Genomic DNA, 17,808 nt, shown 5'->3' on the forward strand with positions numbered 1-17,808 from the left:
GTCTGCTGCTAGGCGTTAACTGTGGCAACGGCGATACTTCTTGCGGAGCATCCATGACTTCGTCAGTGCGTCTGAGCGAAAGATAAAGATCTTCGACTGTAAAAACGGGCGCGGGAGCGCTGTTATCTGTGAGATCGGCATGATGCACGACCTCGTCAGCGGCGCGGCGTGCCCCGCCTGCGGACGATGTAATCTCTGTCAGAGAGTCGGCCGCAAAACAGAAAGGAGTCTCATCGTTTTTGGAACTTTACCGCCGAAATGACGCGTTTCCGACAACCGTTGTTTCATCAACATATTCTTCGATCCGCGTATCTTGATCGTGCAACGGCAGTGATGAGGCGTCCGCTCGCGGCAGTGCACGGGATACCGTCGTCGTGAACGCGGTCCGTGGTCGCTGAGCACGCGACCAATGACAAGCGCCACACCGGTTGAAAACGGCTCCTGCGACGCAGAAAACGACGAGCAAACGTGCTCCCATGTTTCCAGCAGTTAGTGAGCTCCCACATCGTATAATGGCGATGACGATGGGCAGCTATGGGGCAGTTTCGGTTTGCACTCGAATCCAACGCGCATGCGATTTTGAGACGTATTTTCCCCGAAAAAAGGTGCGCGTTGGAATTGGGTAAATACGGTATCTAGCCCGGCATGAATGATGGCAAACAGCTGCCTGTTACCGTGTGGTCACGGCTGGGCGGCCGTTTGCCAGTTTTCGCAGGAAAGTTACTCCATGTGGGTTGGCCTTTAGCATCCTGCTCTTGAGTGTCTAGCAGCTGAATGTCGGAGCAGTAGGAAGTTTGCATGTTTAGAAATTTACAGTGTGTTTTATATGACAATTATATGACAATATTTTTATATGACAATTCAGCTCACTAAATTTTGCGCAGTTAATAGCAAAGCGTTGCAAAAGTGCGCCTGTTCTCTCTGTTCTGCACTGTGTTAGGTGGCACATGTGGGTATCACAAGTGTGAGCATGCAATTGTGTTGTTGCCAACTGTTTTTGCTGTGCAGACCATCGAGATGATCAAAAAGGAGCAGATGGAGGCAGCTCAGAATGTGTCGTCACACGCGCTCCTCAAGAAGACTCACAAGGGCGAGGTGGAGATCGATGACGACAACCTCCGGCTGCTGGAGGTAAGTTAACCCTGCATGTTTGTTGAGTTGCGTTGGTCAGTCCTTGCATCCAAGCCTTTTTCTTTTTTGAAGCAAAAAGCTTCACTAGGCTAGTCAACACCGGGTCTGGCGTGTGCCGTGATCAATTTTAGCCACAGCGGCGCATGCGCGAGTTCGCCGCGTGACGTCACTGGAGAGACGCGCGTGATCGGCGGAGCCGCCGCCGAGCGCGGCTTCGCCGGTTGACCTTCGTCGCCGTTCGCGCGCTCTGCGCGTTTACCGAGTGTGCATTGGCGCGCGCTCAGCTTCCTCGTATGACTCTACTTGCAGCCGCGTGTTTACCACAGTTACTACTGATGCAGAAGGAGGGCTATATATAACTCGCTTGCCTACACCGTTATCGTGGTGCTCCCAGTGCACTGTGTGCGAACTGCGACAGCCATGACGTCAAACGGAGCACAACTGCAGCTTTTCGCTTGTATATCCAGGCTTAACTAGAGCTAAGCCACTGCCAATGTTTTTCAAAACCCAGTTGTACCAAGCTAGCTTTAGGTCATCAAGCTCGTTAAGCATGGGCCTGATGCGAAATTTTACAAGTGGACTTTCCCAGCGTACAAGTGAGATGGCAGAGCTCATGCTAGGAGAGTTGTGAATGCGACAGGACAAATGCGTTAGGTATGAAATTTATCATGGTTTCTTGTGGTGATTGCTTGAAGCAGGTGGTCAGCCATCTTGTTCTCATCAGGTGTCATTTGTGGGAAAGCCCACTTGCGGAATCTCATGTGAGGTCCAAGCATATCGGCGTCCAAATGTGATCAGCCAAAGCGATAAACAGTGGGGGGAGAAAGCAAGGAGGATATCTTTTCCTGACATTTCAAACTTGGTCTTTGGCTAATTTGCTCAGGTATTGTGGTTGTGCCATAGTCTAATCTATGAAAGTGAAGGGCACTATGAAGTGCACTGTGAAATCAGATAACTGCTTTGAGAGAGAGAGAAAACTTTATTGTCAGCAATACATCGGTGATGTTCTTGGGTACTTCAGCCGCTCCAGGTGGGCGGCAGTTTGAGTCTGTCGGCGACCTCTTGCGATATTGCTGAGACCCTGGACTGAACGTCCGGGCCCGGGCTAGCGAGAACAGCTTCCCATTTTTCAAGCGTGGGAAATGTGACTAGATCTGCCGGAGGCGGATCCTCCGTGCAGTCCCAGATTATGTGGTCTACTTCTCCTCTGGGTATCCCTATGGGCGCTAAGCCTACTTTTCACCCCCAAGTTTTCCCCCGGTTGTTCCAGCTGGTGGCAGCAGCGCCACCGCATCTTGCTTACGTCACAAATAGGTGTTGGTCTCTAAACCCTGAAGGCGTGTTCACACATGCCCAAAATTCCGGCGAGCGAAGCGGATTTGGCCACTTTTGATGCCGAGCGAGGCGGAGAGCGGCACGGTGAGGCCGATCGGTCCAGACTGATTTCCGGTGCACGGCGGCAAACATGGCGGCGCCCTTCGAAGCCAGACCCATCGCTTCGGACTGAATTCTCATTGTTGCTGCCTTTTTCGGTGCGTTCACTGGTCATAAATGGGGCACCGGTCTTTCACTTTGTCTCACCTCGCTTCTAAGAAAACGTAGAAGTGATAAATTTGCTTAATTTTTTTATTCAGAGTGACGATTCTGCCACTTCTAGGCTTAAGAGGAGCGTTGGTTTGTTGACAGCAATGGTTCCCCTCCTGACAACCAGATGGCGTCACTATAGGCTAAGTTTATTTTTCTGTCTGTGCTAGCATACGCCAAAATAAAAGTGGGAATGGGCCTGCGTTTAACGTAAGTAAGCATGCATACGCTTATGCATACATAGTGTAAATTTATGCTCTTTTCCCACTATATCTGTGCATGCCACCAGCAGCGACGTGGTGCGGAAAAATGAGGAACAGCGGCGGCACGGCGGTTCCGCCTCGCCCGGGTGTCAACAGATGAGAACAGGTCCTAGCTTTTGCGGCGAGTGAATCCGCTTCGCTCGCCGGATTTTTGGGCAAGTGTGAACGCGCCTTGAGGTTTGTAATTGCATTGAAAAGCGTTGTTTACGTGCAAGTGTGGGTACAGCACTTGTCTGGGCATGCCTGCAGAAGGCGGACGAGAAGGTGGTGTCGGAGCAGCTTGAGCCACCAGCGGCAGTGCCACGGGTGCCCAGTGTCGGCAGCACCACCACCACATCCATCGAGACAGCCGAGCGGTCGGGCAAGGACACCACCGATGCGCATCGGTCACACCTCTTCGACCTCAACTGCAAGATCTGCACAGGAAAGGCAAGGCCACGGCTACTTCTGTGCACCGTGCAGCGTGTCTTGCTAGTTGAAATCGCCTTTAATGACATTATCTCTGTGGCTGAACACTTGAAGTTAAGGTTTAAATTGCCACGCCTCAGAATGTTGACTTCACAACTGCACTTGGAATATCAGTCGGAATCGAACTCTGTCAGGATTGGAAGTGTTCACATGCGAAGACTTTGTGACATGTCGGAGGTTCTTTGTCAACAGATGTGGTCGTCCTGTGTGCAGCCACCACTTGCTGTAAGCGTTTGTTGGGCATTTGTCTTGGACTGGTGTCTTTTTCTCCTGCCGTGACCGTTTGCTTTGTTTCTGTCACCAGATGGCCCCACCCCCTGATGAGAGGCTGACTCCTTCACCGCCTCCGTCCCGACGGTAAGCACAAGGCCAAACGTGGCTGTGCCACTGCAGTTTTGACCTCTTGCGGCTCTCATTGGTCGATAGCTTGGAGCTATGTGTTGGAGCAGTTGCACAAGGCCTCCGCTGCTGGTGCTTCGTCAGAGGTCAAAGGTTGAGGCTTCACACATACCCCCAGGTTTTTCAGCTTTGCTAGTGAAGCAATGCTTTCACACTGGGAAAAAAAAAGAAATCATGATGTGTCAGGGTCCATGCGGGGGTCCTTGAAAACCTTGAAAACCCTTGAATTTGGAAGAAGTGTTTTCAAGGGCCTTGAGAGTCCGGGAATTTTCGTGGGGTCCTTGAAAACCCTTGAATTCTGGTGTGGTGAAGGAGGCGGCCGTGGAAAAACACTAGTATCCTTTAAATTTTCTTTTTTCACAAATTTTCTTGTTGGAGATGACCTTACCGGAACTCCACCTCTGCGGCTTTGATCACCATCCCTTCGGTAAGAGCTATGCATAAACGCAGACGAAGCCCCACTGTCCCCGTCCGACGCCACACATGGCTTCCGTCACCCCGTAGCCTGCCCCAAGAGCAAGGTTTGGGTGCAAAGCGAAAAGAGACACATTGAAAACGCGGTTCGGGCACGGAACCTGGTGCGCCGTTAAGCGTAGGGAGCCTACACAGTTGCGCCGCAAGCGGTTCACCGGCACACAGCAAACACACGTGCGTCGCTCCACTAACGCCATGCAGGATTTACCTAAAGCCATTTTGTAAAATTTTCTGTCCGCCATAAAAAAAAGCAAAGTTATAGGGGCTTCAGCGTCGCCCACAGCTGTGCTGCCATGCAGGAAATTTTCCTTCTTGCGGGCAACAGTGATCGAGCACCGCTTGGCTTGCTGTACATACATAAAGTTCGCACCAGAAAGTCGAAACAGCTTTGTTATTAGAATGATTTTGAGCAAAGACAGAGCGTGCTGGCTCAGGTGGCAATCTTTTCGAAATAATGCTGCGCGCAGGCACGTCTGGCAAGGGACTACGCTGCTGCTTGGTCGCCTTAGTCGCTGCTAGGCCTAGCCTGTTTTGCACGGAAACCGCAGCTGACGGCTTGTCTAACGCTGAATGAAAAGTGTGCTTTTGGTACAGCTAGATGTCAGATCTGTCAGCTTATAATAAAATAAAAATGTGATCAAGTCCACGACGCTTTCAACAGCGAAGCTTGCAGACGCAGGACAGATATGAGGTGCAGCTGGGGGTAGAAACGGCAGAAATTTGTTGGTATCGCAGTTACCGCCCTGTTTATTGGTAAACGGCCCTCAAGAGAGGTTTATTTTCTACTTTAAATGTCTCTTGTGTAATAAATGCTAGATACGTGAGATGTAAAGAAATGTTTCTTTAATAAAATGCTGTGTTGCTAAGTCCTTGAAAGAAATAGTCGGAGGTCCTTGGAAGTTTTTGAAAATCCTTGGAATTTCATGGCTGAAAACCAGCATGAACCCTGTGTGTGCAGAAATGCAGAAATGTATACTGTTTCATTAGACAGCGTAACAGGAGTAACAATGAAATGCATGACTGACACAGGACTGGCACCAAAGAAAATGAAATGATGGCTAGTAAAACCTTATTAATTTGGATTTCAAGAGACAGGAAGAAGTGCCTGCCTTATCTAAAGGCCTGTGTATAAAATGCCCTGCACCCCCGAAAAAAAAAAAAATCTAAAAAATGTGATGAAGCCTTATGAGGAGGCTGCATCGCACAACCACCGAAAGGGTCGTGATGAGTGTGTAGTTGAGGCGTGCAGGAAGAACAGCGCGGACGTAAGCGAGAGGAGCGCACCCTGGTGTCAGGGAATGGCGAGGCTGCTTTTAAAAAGAAAGGAAAAAAAAAAATAGCCTGCGACATGCCACTCAGCATGCTCAAGCTGCGTGCTGCAAGGTTCAGATGACTGGCAAAAGCACTGGCACTGGCCAACAGCTGGCATGGCTGGAGACCAGCGGCGAAGCTCAGGAACAGAAATTCTCTTCTTGCGTCATCCTGTGGGTTACCCCTCTCGGTCTTCGCGAGCGTCGTTGCCAATGGATACTGACTTCTTGCTGGTGTGGACTTGATGAAAGCATGGCTGGTCCAGAGACAGTCTAATATTATCACTTGCAAGGATAACATTTGGAGCAGTAAAGTTTGCGATTTTTAAAGGCGGTTTTTCGCAGAAACCTCATTTTTTCCGAAATTCACGGATTTCTCGGGCCATTCGATTACCGTATTTACTCGCATAATAGGCGCACTTTTTTTCCAGAAAATCCGGCTCAAAGTTCGGGGTGCGCCTATTACGCGGGGTACAATTTCCGGAAATTTTTCGACTCGCAAAATTGAACACACCGCGTAAACTCACTCGTGTACGGGCCGCAACCCGTTTTCGCGAAGAAAATGTTAAAAAAAAAGGTCCGTATAAGGGCCGCACCGAAACTTTCGGAATGCACGCGCCGAGGCCTCCGCGATCGGCGCCGGCTGCGCGCAACGGGCGCTTGATCGCGGGCCACACACGCGCACAGGAGCTTCCAGACGCCGCCCAAGGCCAAGCTCATCATCATCGTTTTCCTCCGCCGCGAGCTTTCGCTATCTATATCGCCATCAGCATCTCCAGCTCGTTTTTTTTGTTGTTGTTGCTGTCAAGTGCCGGGATTTGCGGTAGCGCGATAGTTATCGTGGTTTATGGCTTTGCCGCGGAGCGTTGATGTTTTAGCTCGACGGGCAAGCACCTTAACAGCTACACGGCTGGGAGTTTGCTCTCGAACGCGGCAAGCGTGCGGCAGGTCCGAAAATACGATGTGGGCGAGAAGTGCGGCAGTTGCGACTGCGGCGTCCCTAAATTTTCGTACGCGACTCCAAGCGCCGAGGTTTTAGCGGGCCTAAGTCGGGAACGTTTCTGGCTGGAGATGAAGCCTTCCAAACAGACGTTTTAAGTGAGCATCCCTGAAAACTGTGTGCGGCTGTTCTACGCGATGTCGTTGTACGTGCTGTGGGTCCGCAGCAGCTGCGACGGCAGCAGCACTAGTAGGGACTAGTAGTCAGTTCAGCAAAAACTTTGTTAAAATAAAGATTGGGAAGTGGGGGGTGGTGAGGCGTCGGCTTGCAATCCTGTAAATACAGTATTGATCACAGTGGCAAGTTCGGGGTGCGCCTATTATGCGCGAAAATTAAAAAAATCTGATTTCTCGCGCCCTAACTAGGGGTGCGCCTATTACGCGAGTGCGCCTATTACGCGAGTAAATACGGTATTCGGACGTTTTCCGGGTTTTACTCAGTCCGAAAAATTGGTCAGCAACTGTATACTTTTATTGCTTTATCTCTTCTGTAACTAAAATTGTAGTGCTTTGAAGTTCAAATCAAAATATTCTGCACTTTCTGCCAGATGAGCCTTGCTTGGCTGTGGTAGTGGAACAACATGACCAACTCAAAATGGCACAGGGCTGTAAGGGGAGATGAGGATCTTAGAAACTTTTTTTATTTGTCGACATAACTTGTTGAAACTTGGCGTGCAAGTGTATCATAGAATGCTTACTTCAAATGTGCATTTAGATTTTAAATATCTCACCAGGAAGAAAATTTATTGCAAAATAACATCCCAATTAGGCCATTTCTTATGGGCCTTTATAGTAATTTATCAGCTAAAAAAAGTCCGAATTATCAGAATTTCCGAATGGGGGGGGGGGAATTAACTTTGTTTTAATGTACCTATACAGAGTGCTGTGCCAAATGGGTGTGGAGGGGTGGTGTTGCTCACAATTGTCAGGCATGTCTGTGCCTTTTCGCCACGCCCCTAGAGAACTGTATCAAGTTTTCTAAATAAAGATTTGATTTGATTTGAATTTGGTCGCAATTGAGATTCTCGAAGGGCCTCAGGTCAGTAGTCATTTGAGAGTGCCTGTTTGATGGCTTTAAAATGTTACGGGAAGTACTAGTACACTGTGTACACCTGGTCACCTTTGTGGCACCAGTTTTTGCATATGGAGAGCCTTTCCTTTCTGGCTTCTTCAGAAACAAGCTGCCAGTGATTGGGCAGCCTGTGCCATGGAAGTTAAAGGTGGGAAGACAGTTGTTTGACTAGGCCTGTACCTGCAGAAGTTATATGCACAGCCTTGGCTGCACAGACACAGCAGATCTTGTATTGGAGAAGTGTGTGAGAGTGCTTTCATGCACGCTTTTCTGAGGATTTCAGAGAAATTCTGCATAGGATGAGTTCAGTTTCAAGGTGCCCTCACACTCTCGAGAAAGTTGTGCACACTGGAGCTCCAGGATCCTTTCAGTCTTAATAGTCAAACAAAATTCAGTGTAAACATGGTTCAGTTTTTCTCTTTGAGAGCAGGCACTCAAAAGAAGCACTCCTCCGTACTTAACACAGTGTCTGCTGGGTGTTTTGCATGGCAGATCATCCACAGCAAGCATGCCTGCACAGCCGAGTGGCAGTCTTCCAGGACTCGCAGACGAGCTCTCATCTTCATCCGCCTCATCGACGTCGCCTCCGCCTCCACCGCCTGCACGTGGAAGGGGGGGCAGCACACCTCCGCCCTCTGCAGAGCGCCACAAGAGCTCGCACAGGACCCGCGAGGACTCCTCCGACCTCGAGCCAACCTCCACGGTCTCACTTGGGTACGTCCGGGGGCGCCACTCTCTCGGGGAGAAATCTGGCATCTGTATTGCAGGTAGATGACAGTCCTGGCACTGTCTGGCTAGCTTGAAAACACAACACGAGAAACAGTCTGGTAGCAGGGATGCGATTGAATTGTGGTGACAAATTTAACTGCGATTGAACTGGCAAAATGGAAAAATAGGAGCTTTTGTTGATGTTTGCCGCACCATAGGCTGTGCGCTTGACTGGCAAATGATTGTCGCTGCACGTGCCTCGGTTTTGCAGTGAGCTGGTAGCAGGGGTTGCCACAAGTTAAGCCTACGTGTTTTGCTATGATGGTCGTCCGTCCGCGGTAAATACCATGCTGACCACTTCTGCATGGTTTCGACGTTTGGCTGTTGTAAAAACAAGCATGCAATTGGACGGCGATCAAAGTAGCAATGCTAATTGGTGGAGCGGTTTGAGACTCAGGGTCGCAAGGCTGGGAAATCGAGCAACATGTGACTGTTCTATGACTTGTTGCTTTTAGCATCAGCGCTGTCAACCTGCTGCTTGGTTGAAAATCGCAGTTGGTCACGTTTTCTTCACAACTCTGGTGCAGCCATCTGCCGCACAAACATGGCACTCTGAATGTCACCTTTCACTTCAGTTTTGAAGAACACAAAGAGAAGGCTTCCCACTTCTGCTTCTGCCCGACTTTCCATATACTTCAGCCTCGTTCCTTGCATTACGTTGGTGTACTTTTCTTTTTTCCTACCATGTTTCGTGCCCACAAAGTCGACCCTCGTTTTACAGTTGTGGCCACGTTACATTTGGATGAATCCGGCATTATGTAATTTAGGCTCGTTATCTGCCATGATTTGTTTTCGCCAGGGCATATCCCTTGCTCTGCGGCGACCGGTGACAGGTTGATTGAACTGTAGCAGGGTCTGTGTGCACCATCTGTGTATCATGTGGGCAGGGCTGCGTGGCTTACTCTGATTGCCCCTTCCACTGGTCTTCCAGGTCCCCCGACTCGGGCAGTGGGGGCAGCAAGGGAGGCAAGCAACCCCAGCTGAGCTCTGTCTGGAAGGGCTTCATCAGCATGCAGGAGGTGTCCAAGTTCGTCACAGCCGCCTACAAGGTGTCTGGCCCAACGGACTTCCTCTCACAAGTGAGTTGACCACCCGCACCCGTTGTCCACTTTCAGGGAAGGGGCACGGGAAAAGGTTCCGGAGTCTGTGTTGCATGTGACTTGCTAGAATCGGCGCTTAGTAAGGTAACTAGGGTAAAGAAATACACGTGTGCTATGTGTAAAGCATTGAGAATGCATTTCTGGGAACTCTGCCGAAGGGGAGGCGCGTTTTAGTGCAGCTGCACTTTGCAGTGTGTACACAGACTGATTTTAAGCTACGTGCGATGGACTCGTACATACTTATTTGGGCAGCGCCGAAAAATGGCACCAGCTGATTGTGCCGTAAGTGTGTAACTTGTGGTAGGTAAGCCTGCAACTGCCCATAAGGGAAAAAGACCAAGTCATGGTTGTTGTGCAAACCCAGTAATCTTTGCAAGCCTTTTGAAAAAGTGGGCTTTTGTCACCCCGTGATTGCATGAAATGCCTGTTGAGGGCTGTCTGACATTGTGGTGTGGTTCTCTGGGGGGCTGACAAGCAGGACATCCCGGACACGATCAACGTCTGCGGTCGCATCATCCCGGACCAAGTCTGGGATTATCTCAGCAAGATAAAGCAGTCTGGCAACAAGGTGAGGCAGTGTTTTCTCTATGGCATAGAGGCTTAATACGGGCACACTGCTGTTGAAAAATGGCAGAGTGACAGCGATTCTAGGCAGAGTCTGAACACAGATGTGTCACTGTCGGGCTCATACCGCATGTTGCAAGGCCTCTTCCAAGAGTTTCAGCAGCCATATTTCTGGTGAATTGTCCAAAGCACATGCCATATAAACACGTGTAAGGGCCACACCCATGTACGGGCTGCACTCTGTTTTCCTGAAGGAAATATTGAAAAAAAAAAAAAAAGATCCGTGTAAGGGCGGCACCCAAACTTTCCACCACCAAAGGCGGGAAATGCTTTCGAAATAAAATGCTCGTGCTGGCGTAGCCTCCGTGATTGGCTCCGGCTGCGAGCAATGGGGCGCTTGATTGCGGTGGCCACGCATACGCACTGGAGCTTCCAGGTGCCGCCCATGAATGGCGCCCGAGGCCGCGAGTCATCATCATCATCATCAACTTTTTCCTCCACTGCGAGCTCCCGCTATTCATCGGTATCACCAGCTCCAGCTTTTTGTGGCTTTCAAAGGCACGGGAATTGTGGTAGCATGTCAATTCGCCGTAGTTGTGGCTTTCGTGTGGTGCTGCTGAGCGTTGCAGTTTGAGCACGATGGGCAAGCACCTTAGTAGCTACACGGTTGGGAGTTACCTCTCGAACACGGCAAGCGTGCGGCGGGCAGGAAATTCGACGTGGCCAAGAAGTACGTCCGACAATGATGCAACCGAAAAGATGCATTGAGGAACACAAGGTGCAAAAAGCGCATTTTTCGAGCCAAGCCGTGCAAGTTTCCCGAGCTGGAAGAAGGGCTGCTCTGCTGTTTGATGGAAGTGCGGAACCATGGCTGTGCGTTGACAACGGACATGGTGCGCAACTTCTTGTGGGATGAGCGTGCACTAGAGCACAGCACCATCTTGCAGTCAGAAGACTCTGTGAGTGACGATTGAACGCAGAATAAATGCAACTCATTCCCTGATTGATCCGTTTTTACTTTTCAAAAAATTTTAAATATACGCACATGCCGTGTATGGGCTGCACCCTGAAAGTTAGCCCTCAAACCTGGAAAAAAAAAGTGCGGCCCTTACACGCGTTTATACGCTATTTTGAAGCACATGTGATGCCTCCTTAACGGGCAGTGACGGGAGTGTGCACGCATGCCATTGCTGAAATGCCTCTTGGCTGCATGGTCTCAATATTTATTCCTGCTACTGAATAAACTTGCTGAATAAATGTTGTGGAATAAACAGAACAAAAGAGGGCGCTTTTATAACGCTTGAGGAAAAGAAATATATAGTTTATTTTGACACCCCCGGAGTAATTGGTGTATTTATTACACGAATGTGTCCAGTGTATGAGATTTCCAGTTACCATATTTACTTGGATATCGAACTCGCTTTTTTGCCTGAAAAGTTGGCACCAATTTAAGATTGGGGGGGGGGTTCATTATGCAGAGGGGGAAAGAAAGGTTTCAAGAGGTATTTTTGCAAGTGTTGAAATTTCATATCATACGTCCTCCCCGCCAACTTGTCTGTCAGTCTTTCCATCCATTCATCCATCAGCAAAAACATGCGGCTCACAAGTCGTGTCCCCGAGTCACCCGCATTCGTGTTGCCAGTGTTCAGCATCGCTCGCGTCAAAAGGTGTTTGCTCTATCGCGGTGTGATCCGGAGATTTTGTAGCAGTCGATGCTGCTGGCCAATTGCAGCGAGAGAAAGAAAGCATGCTGAGCACCGGCCCTGAAGGTTAGGTGCCCATTTTTTTTTTTTTATGCAAGGTTAAGAAAAAAAAAAATTCTTAATAACCAAAGGTGAGGTGGGTTCATTATGCTGGTGGGTGTATTGCACAAGTGAACGCTGTCATCATCATCATCATCAGCTTGACTACGCCCACTGCAAGGCAAAGGCCTCTCCCATGTCTATCCAATAGACCCTTTAGAAAATTCAGTCTGGCAACTCGGCAGGCATCATCATCGGTAACTTCCGTCGTTGCCGTGCGCCATATTTTGGGCACCTTTGGCTGGAAGACGCGCAGCTATAGCGCTCTGCACAGCCTTTGCACTAGTTTCCACCTTGTGGCATGTCTGTTGCGTTTGTGAAAGCGATGGCGGAAAATTTGCAGTGGTCGAGGGACCTGACTGTCATCCCGGACGGATTTTCTGAACGGCATTTGGACTCATATTGTCCGGCCGCACCTCTCAGCGAAGCTACAAGCCGGTATTACTGCGATCCGTCGACAGGCGGAAAATTTGCAGTGATCGGGGGACCCGACTGTCATCTCGGGCGGATTTTCGGAAAGGCTTTCGGACTCCTATTGTCCGACCGCACCTCTCAGCGAAGCTACAAGCCGGTATTACTGCGATCCGTCGACAGTGCGCGTTGCCGTGTCACCCCGCAGGTCATCTGCTGTCGATAAAGGAGGGCTAACAACACCTGGACCGGACTCGACTACGAGCAGGCGCACTGCAGGGCGAAATGCGTGTGGATCCGGATACGGGCGCTCGATCAGCAGTGCCGGTGCGCTAGCCGTCGGTGCGAAATCAGTCGCGTTGTAGCTGTTCACCATCTAGGCCTAGCGACGACTAGGGCAGTCGGGGACCAGCGCGCAGTTCGTAGCCCGGCGTTGCCGCAGGCGGTGTCGTTGCCGAAAGCTCCACTCTAGCACAGGCATGCTGTCGTTGCTAGAATCTAGCAAGCATCCTTTCTAGTAGCATGGCTGTTTTGTATTTTCTTGTGCGAACGTGAAGTAAGCCGAGCCTGCCGGCGTCATAAAAACGAGCTAATGAGTGTTCTCGACGTAAATAATAAACCCTGGGGTAGGGAAATGAGAAAATATATCATTTTTCTGGGTCATCGGTCAATACCGAGTTGCTGGTAAAAGTGACAACTGTGGTACGAGCGAATTTGTTGCGCTAACCGCCTCGCAGCTGCCGCTGGCCCGACGCTGGGGTCCGGCTCGACTGGCGCCCACCAGCTCCGCTGCTGAAGGCGTCGTATAAATTGACCATACTATTATTTTATTGTGAGATGATGCTGTTGACAGCAAAGCGGAGTGAAGAATAGGCCTTCAATCATAGCGCAGGCGTCTTCCGAAGCGCCGGCCCCTGCCGCTTCGATAGCGACGACCACGGCAGACAGGCAGCCGCAGAGCTCGTCGCCCGGAGCGCCCGCGAGCGGTGCCGTTGCCGAAAGCTCGCAACATCAGCAGGCATGCTTTGTCGCCGCTCGAGTATAGCTGGCAGTCTTTCTGACCGAACGAAAACACGCAGCTGCTGCTGCTGCATTCCGCCTATGTTGCCATCGTTTGCTGCATGTTCGCAACGAAGAGAACGACGGCGCTCCTCGCATCGTCGTGCTCTTTTTCACGCCCACGGAACTCTCTATGAATGGACGTGGATGCTTGAAAATCCAAAACAAGCGCGTTTGAGCTACGTTTTGATTTTGTGACGCGCCGAAACAGTCGCCAGCATCGGAATGCATGTCCTCGAGTGCGCCGAGGGTGGCACCTTTATTTTTGTGCTCACTATACAGCGGAGAGGCTACACGGTAGAAGGAACTTTTCGCTGCTCTTTCAATACTTATATCACTTATTTTAATGTGAAAACGAACAGGTCACGGACGAGAAGAAAGAAGCATGCAGTTACTCCATGCGCTCCGTGCTCTGGAAACACAGCTTGTTTCCGTGCGCGTCTCTTCGCCGCGCTGGCTGCAGAAAGGCACACAGCAGCATGCCGGCATCGCGGCTATAGCTTGGAGCAGAGAGCCAATGTCAAGGAACATGGCTAGGACACAGAAACAAGAAAATTGCGCTTGTTGTGGCTTCGCCGGGCGCCGTACTTTTCAATCTGGCCAGAGCGCATACCGGCAGGCGTATGCCCAAGTAATGGCGGCAGCACCGCGGTTTGCGCACCACACACCAGATGGCGCTGAATTTTCTAAAGGGTCTATTAACCCTGTCATTTGCCAGCTGCGGCCTCCGTATCCCAGCAAACTTCGCAATCTCATCCGCCCATCTAAATTTCTGGCGCCCCCTGCTATGCTTGCCTTCTCTTGGAATCCACTCCGCTGGAATCGAGGCGTTCTGTACAGTGCCTTGATTATACAAGTTATGCGCTCGGCCCCCATGAAGGCGGGCAGTGTGATCAAAGTTCTACTGTATTTCACAATCTCTTGAGAGACTTTGGATCAATGAGGTTTTACTGTACAGTGGTGGTAGTGCATCTGTAGCTCTGCAGATTTTGACTTGCTGGCTATATTACGCTGCCTGCAGGGAGAGTGTGCATTGTAGTGGTTAGTTATGCATCTGTGTGACATGTCGTGGCACGTGTGCGCAGGAACTGCTGGTGGTGCGCTTTCAGCCGGCCAACGACGAGGAACGGCGGCCCTACCGAGAGCTCTACACGTACCTGAACTCACGCAAGCGGTGTGGCGTCGTGGGCGGCCTCTCGCCCATGCTCAAGGATTTCTACATCCTGCCCCTGCCCTCGCACAGCCCTGTGCCCACCGTGCTCATGCCTTTCGATGGGCCCGGTCAGTTCCCCCTCCTTAGTAGAGCCTTAGCGACAGAGAAATGGTGCCATTTGTACTTGCCTGTTTAGTCGGCCTCAGCAGTGCACCAAAATGGAACCCAGATCTCTTGAGGTCAGCTTCTGCTGGTCATGTGCTTTTTGTTGGACTGCTTTGTTGCATTCTCAAAAGTTTCTTGCGATTTTTCTCTATATTTTTAATCTTTCATTGGTGCCGAGCGGACCTTGCGTATCTTTGCACTCGTTTCACCTTGCACTAGCTGCTCGTTCAGCTGGTCATTATTGATGGGTCACTTCTGTGCCCTGTGTGCAGGACTCATGTCTGGCCGGCCTCACATGCTCCTAGGCATCATAGTGCGGCACAAGAACCGCTCCAGGGCATCCACTGGCAAATCCAAGTAGGTGCATCCACATTTCTCCATCCCTGTTCCGTTCCTGGCCAGGCCTCGAGTCGCCTGCTCCCGATCGTTCCTTTGTCTTAGGCAGGCGTGTGCTAGTGTTGAAATTTTTATCAAGAATTGTAAGCGTTGGGTTGTTCAATTTTCAGTTTTCGGGTTGTTACCTTCGGCTGAGAGGCATCGCTGCAGTCAGCGGCACCTGCTGCGGTGGCTCAGCACATCACTCTGTCCTCCCTGCACCTGTTCTCAGCAGTGTACACCCGGCATGGTCCACACCCCCTTACTGTTCCGTGTACTCTCGATAGCCTTTTTTTTTTTTAGCGCCTGAATATCGGTCGCAGTATGGCTGTTACTCCGTAATTCGGCCTTTCTTGATGCAGCTCACTATTTAGCTAGAAACTGGTTTTCCTGAAGGTACCAGCGTGCGTGAATTGGAAATGAAATTTGCCTGCTGCACTCTAAACAAGTGGTGTTGCATGCTCTGCAGAAATGGAGCCACATTTGGCACAAAATGTGTTCAGTGATTCTCAATTATTAGGACCTTAAGGAACCCAGTGATTTTTGTTTAAGTGTAATATGGTTCAAAACTAAATGTGATTTGCCTTATGGACGTCTGTGCATGCAAACAGTATATCTGAACTATATTTGTGTGGCTCTCGCGCTGGCTCAGTAGTTACGGTGCTCGACTGCCCACCCAAAAAACACAGGTTCGATCCAGCGGTCACATTTTGATAGAGGCGAAATGCTAGAGGCCCGTGGGCTGTGCGATGTCAGTGCACATTAAAGAACCCCCGGTGGTCGAAATTGTCTACAGTCTGCGAAAAGCGCGCTTTCCGAGGCAACCCGTGCGCGTTTCCCAAACTGGAAGAAGAGCTGCTCTGTTATGTGATGGAAGTGCGGAACAACAGCTACACGTTGACAACGGACATGCTGCGTGACTTCTTGTGGGGTGAGCATGCACCAGAGCACAGCACCAGCTCAGAGTCAAAATACTCCGCAAGTGACGATTGAGTAGAATAAATACTGCTCATTCCCTGATTGGTGTGTTCCCACTTTTTTTTTTTTGCACATCACATGTTTATATGATATATGTATGAAAGAAAACACCAGCAAAGCACCTACCAGTGTACGAAATGGGGACAACTGGGCTTCACTCACTGCCGTGCAGCCAACAGTCGCTGTCGTCACAAACTAGTAGTGAAGCTTAGAAGATGAAACCACACAGCAACAGGGCACCTCGGATTGCTTGGCCTGACGATCAGACCTCAACACCCCCCCTGGTGATTTCACTTCGTGTGGTGCTGCAACTGTGACTTATCCAACCAAGGCCGCTTGGAGCGACACAAAACAAAACTTTTTAATTAAGCAAATTAATCAGAATCATAGTTCGAGTTAAGCGGCTTTAAAATGGATCGGAGATGTGCCCAGGCGACCAGAATTCTGTTTTGTTATTTGTTAGAATTAACTAAAAGTGCAAATTCAAACAGTAGGTGGATGCAGTGCCATGTATGTGTCTTGCTAGCCTGTGCCCTTTAGTGGATTTGCACTACTCTAGAGGGTGGATGCTGCTAACTTGCCTTTGCAACTTTGTCGTAAAAGCAGAACTTGGTGACCTAATTCAGTACTAGTGTTGGTATTTCACTACCTAGTTTACCGTATTTACTCGCATAATAGGCGCACTCGCATAATAGGCGCACCCCTAGTTTGGTCGCGAAAAGTCAGATTTTTTTATTTCCGCGCATAATAGGCGCACCCCGAACTTGGCACTGTGATCAATACTGTATTTACACGATTGCAAGCCGACGCCTTGCCGCCCCCCACCCTCAATCTTTATTTTAACAAAGTTTTTGCTGAACTGACTACTGGTCCACACTAGTGCTGCTGCCGTTGCAGCTGCTGCGGACCCACAGCACGTACAACGACATCGTGCAGAACAGCCGCACTCAGTTTTCAGGGATGCTCACTTTGAACGTCTGTTTGGAAAGTTTCATCTCCAGCCGGAAACGTTCCCGACTTAGGCCCGCGAAAACCTCGGCGCCTGGAGTCACGTACGAAAATTTAGGCACGCCACAGACGCAACTGCCGCACTTCTCGGCCACGTCGAGTTTCCGACCTGCCGCACGCTTGCCGTGTTCGAGAGCAAACTCCCAGCCGTGTAGCTATTAAGGTGCTTGCCCGTTGAGCTAAAACAGCAACGCTTGGCGGCAAAGCCATAAACCATGATGAACTATGTGCTACCGCAGATCCCGGCACTTGATAGCAACAACAACAACAAAAAAAAAACCTGGAGCTGGTGATGCTGATGGCGATATAGATAGTGAACGCTCGCGGCGGAAGAAAACATTGATGATGATAAGCTTGGCCTTGGGCGCCCTCCGTGAGCGGCGTCTGGAAGCTCCTTTGCGCGTCTGTGGCCTCCGCGATCAAGCGCCCGTTGCGCGCAGCCGGAGCTGATCGCGGAGGCCTCGACGCGTGCATTTCAAAGGCTATTCCCGCGTGGGTCGTGGAAAGTTTCGGTGCGGCCCTTACGTTTTTTTTTTAATATTTTCTTCGGGAAAACGGGGTGCGGCCATACACAAGTGCGTTTATGTGGTATGTTCAATTTTGCGAGTCGAAAAATTTCCGGAAATTTTACCCCGCGTAATAGGCGCACCCCGAACTTTGAGCCGGATTTTCTGGAAAAAAAGTGCGCCTATTATGCGAGTAAATACGGTAATACAAATGTTGGC

General features: G+C 50.2%; 1 protein-coding gene across 9 annotated transcripts in view; it reads left to right on the forward strand.

The window, feature by feature from the left end:
* The window catches only part of pps (protein partner of snf), a 150,772-nt gene that overhangs the window by 125,513 nt on the left and 7,451 nt on the right, over positions 1–17,808 (forward strand). For 8 of the 9 annotated variants that reach the window (XM_089558612.1, XM_089558620.1, XM_089558635.1 and 5 more), the window contains 8 exons: positions 1,009–1,131; positions 3,228–3,407; positions 3,751–3,803; positions 8,193–8,414; positions 9,400–9,547; positions 10,044–10,136; positions 14,490–14,685; positions 14,995–15,079. In XM_089558612.1, coding sequence (XP_089414738.1) covers positions 1,009–1,131; positions 3,228–3,407; positions 3,751–3,803; positions 8,193–8,414; positions 9,400–9,547; positions 10,044–10,136; positions 14,490–14,685; positions 14,995–15,079 — 1,100 coding nt within the window. The remainder of the gene's footprint in view (positions 1–1,008; positions 1,132–3,227; positions 3,408–3,750; positions 3,804–8,192; positions 8,415–9,399; positions 9,548–10,043; positions 10,137–14,489; positions 14,686–14,994; positions 15,080–17,808) is intronic. The other variant, XM_089558628.1, reaches the window with a different exon arrangement.

This window comes from Amblyomma mixtum, chromosome 1 (genome assembly GCF_055824585.1).
Source record: "Amblyomma mixtum isolate Tamu chromosome 1, ASM5582458v1, whole genome shotgun sequence".
Taxonomy (NCBI): domain Eukaryota; kingdom Metazoa; phylum Arthropoda; class Arachnida; order Ixodida; family Ixodidae; genus Amblyomma; species Amblyomma mixtum.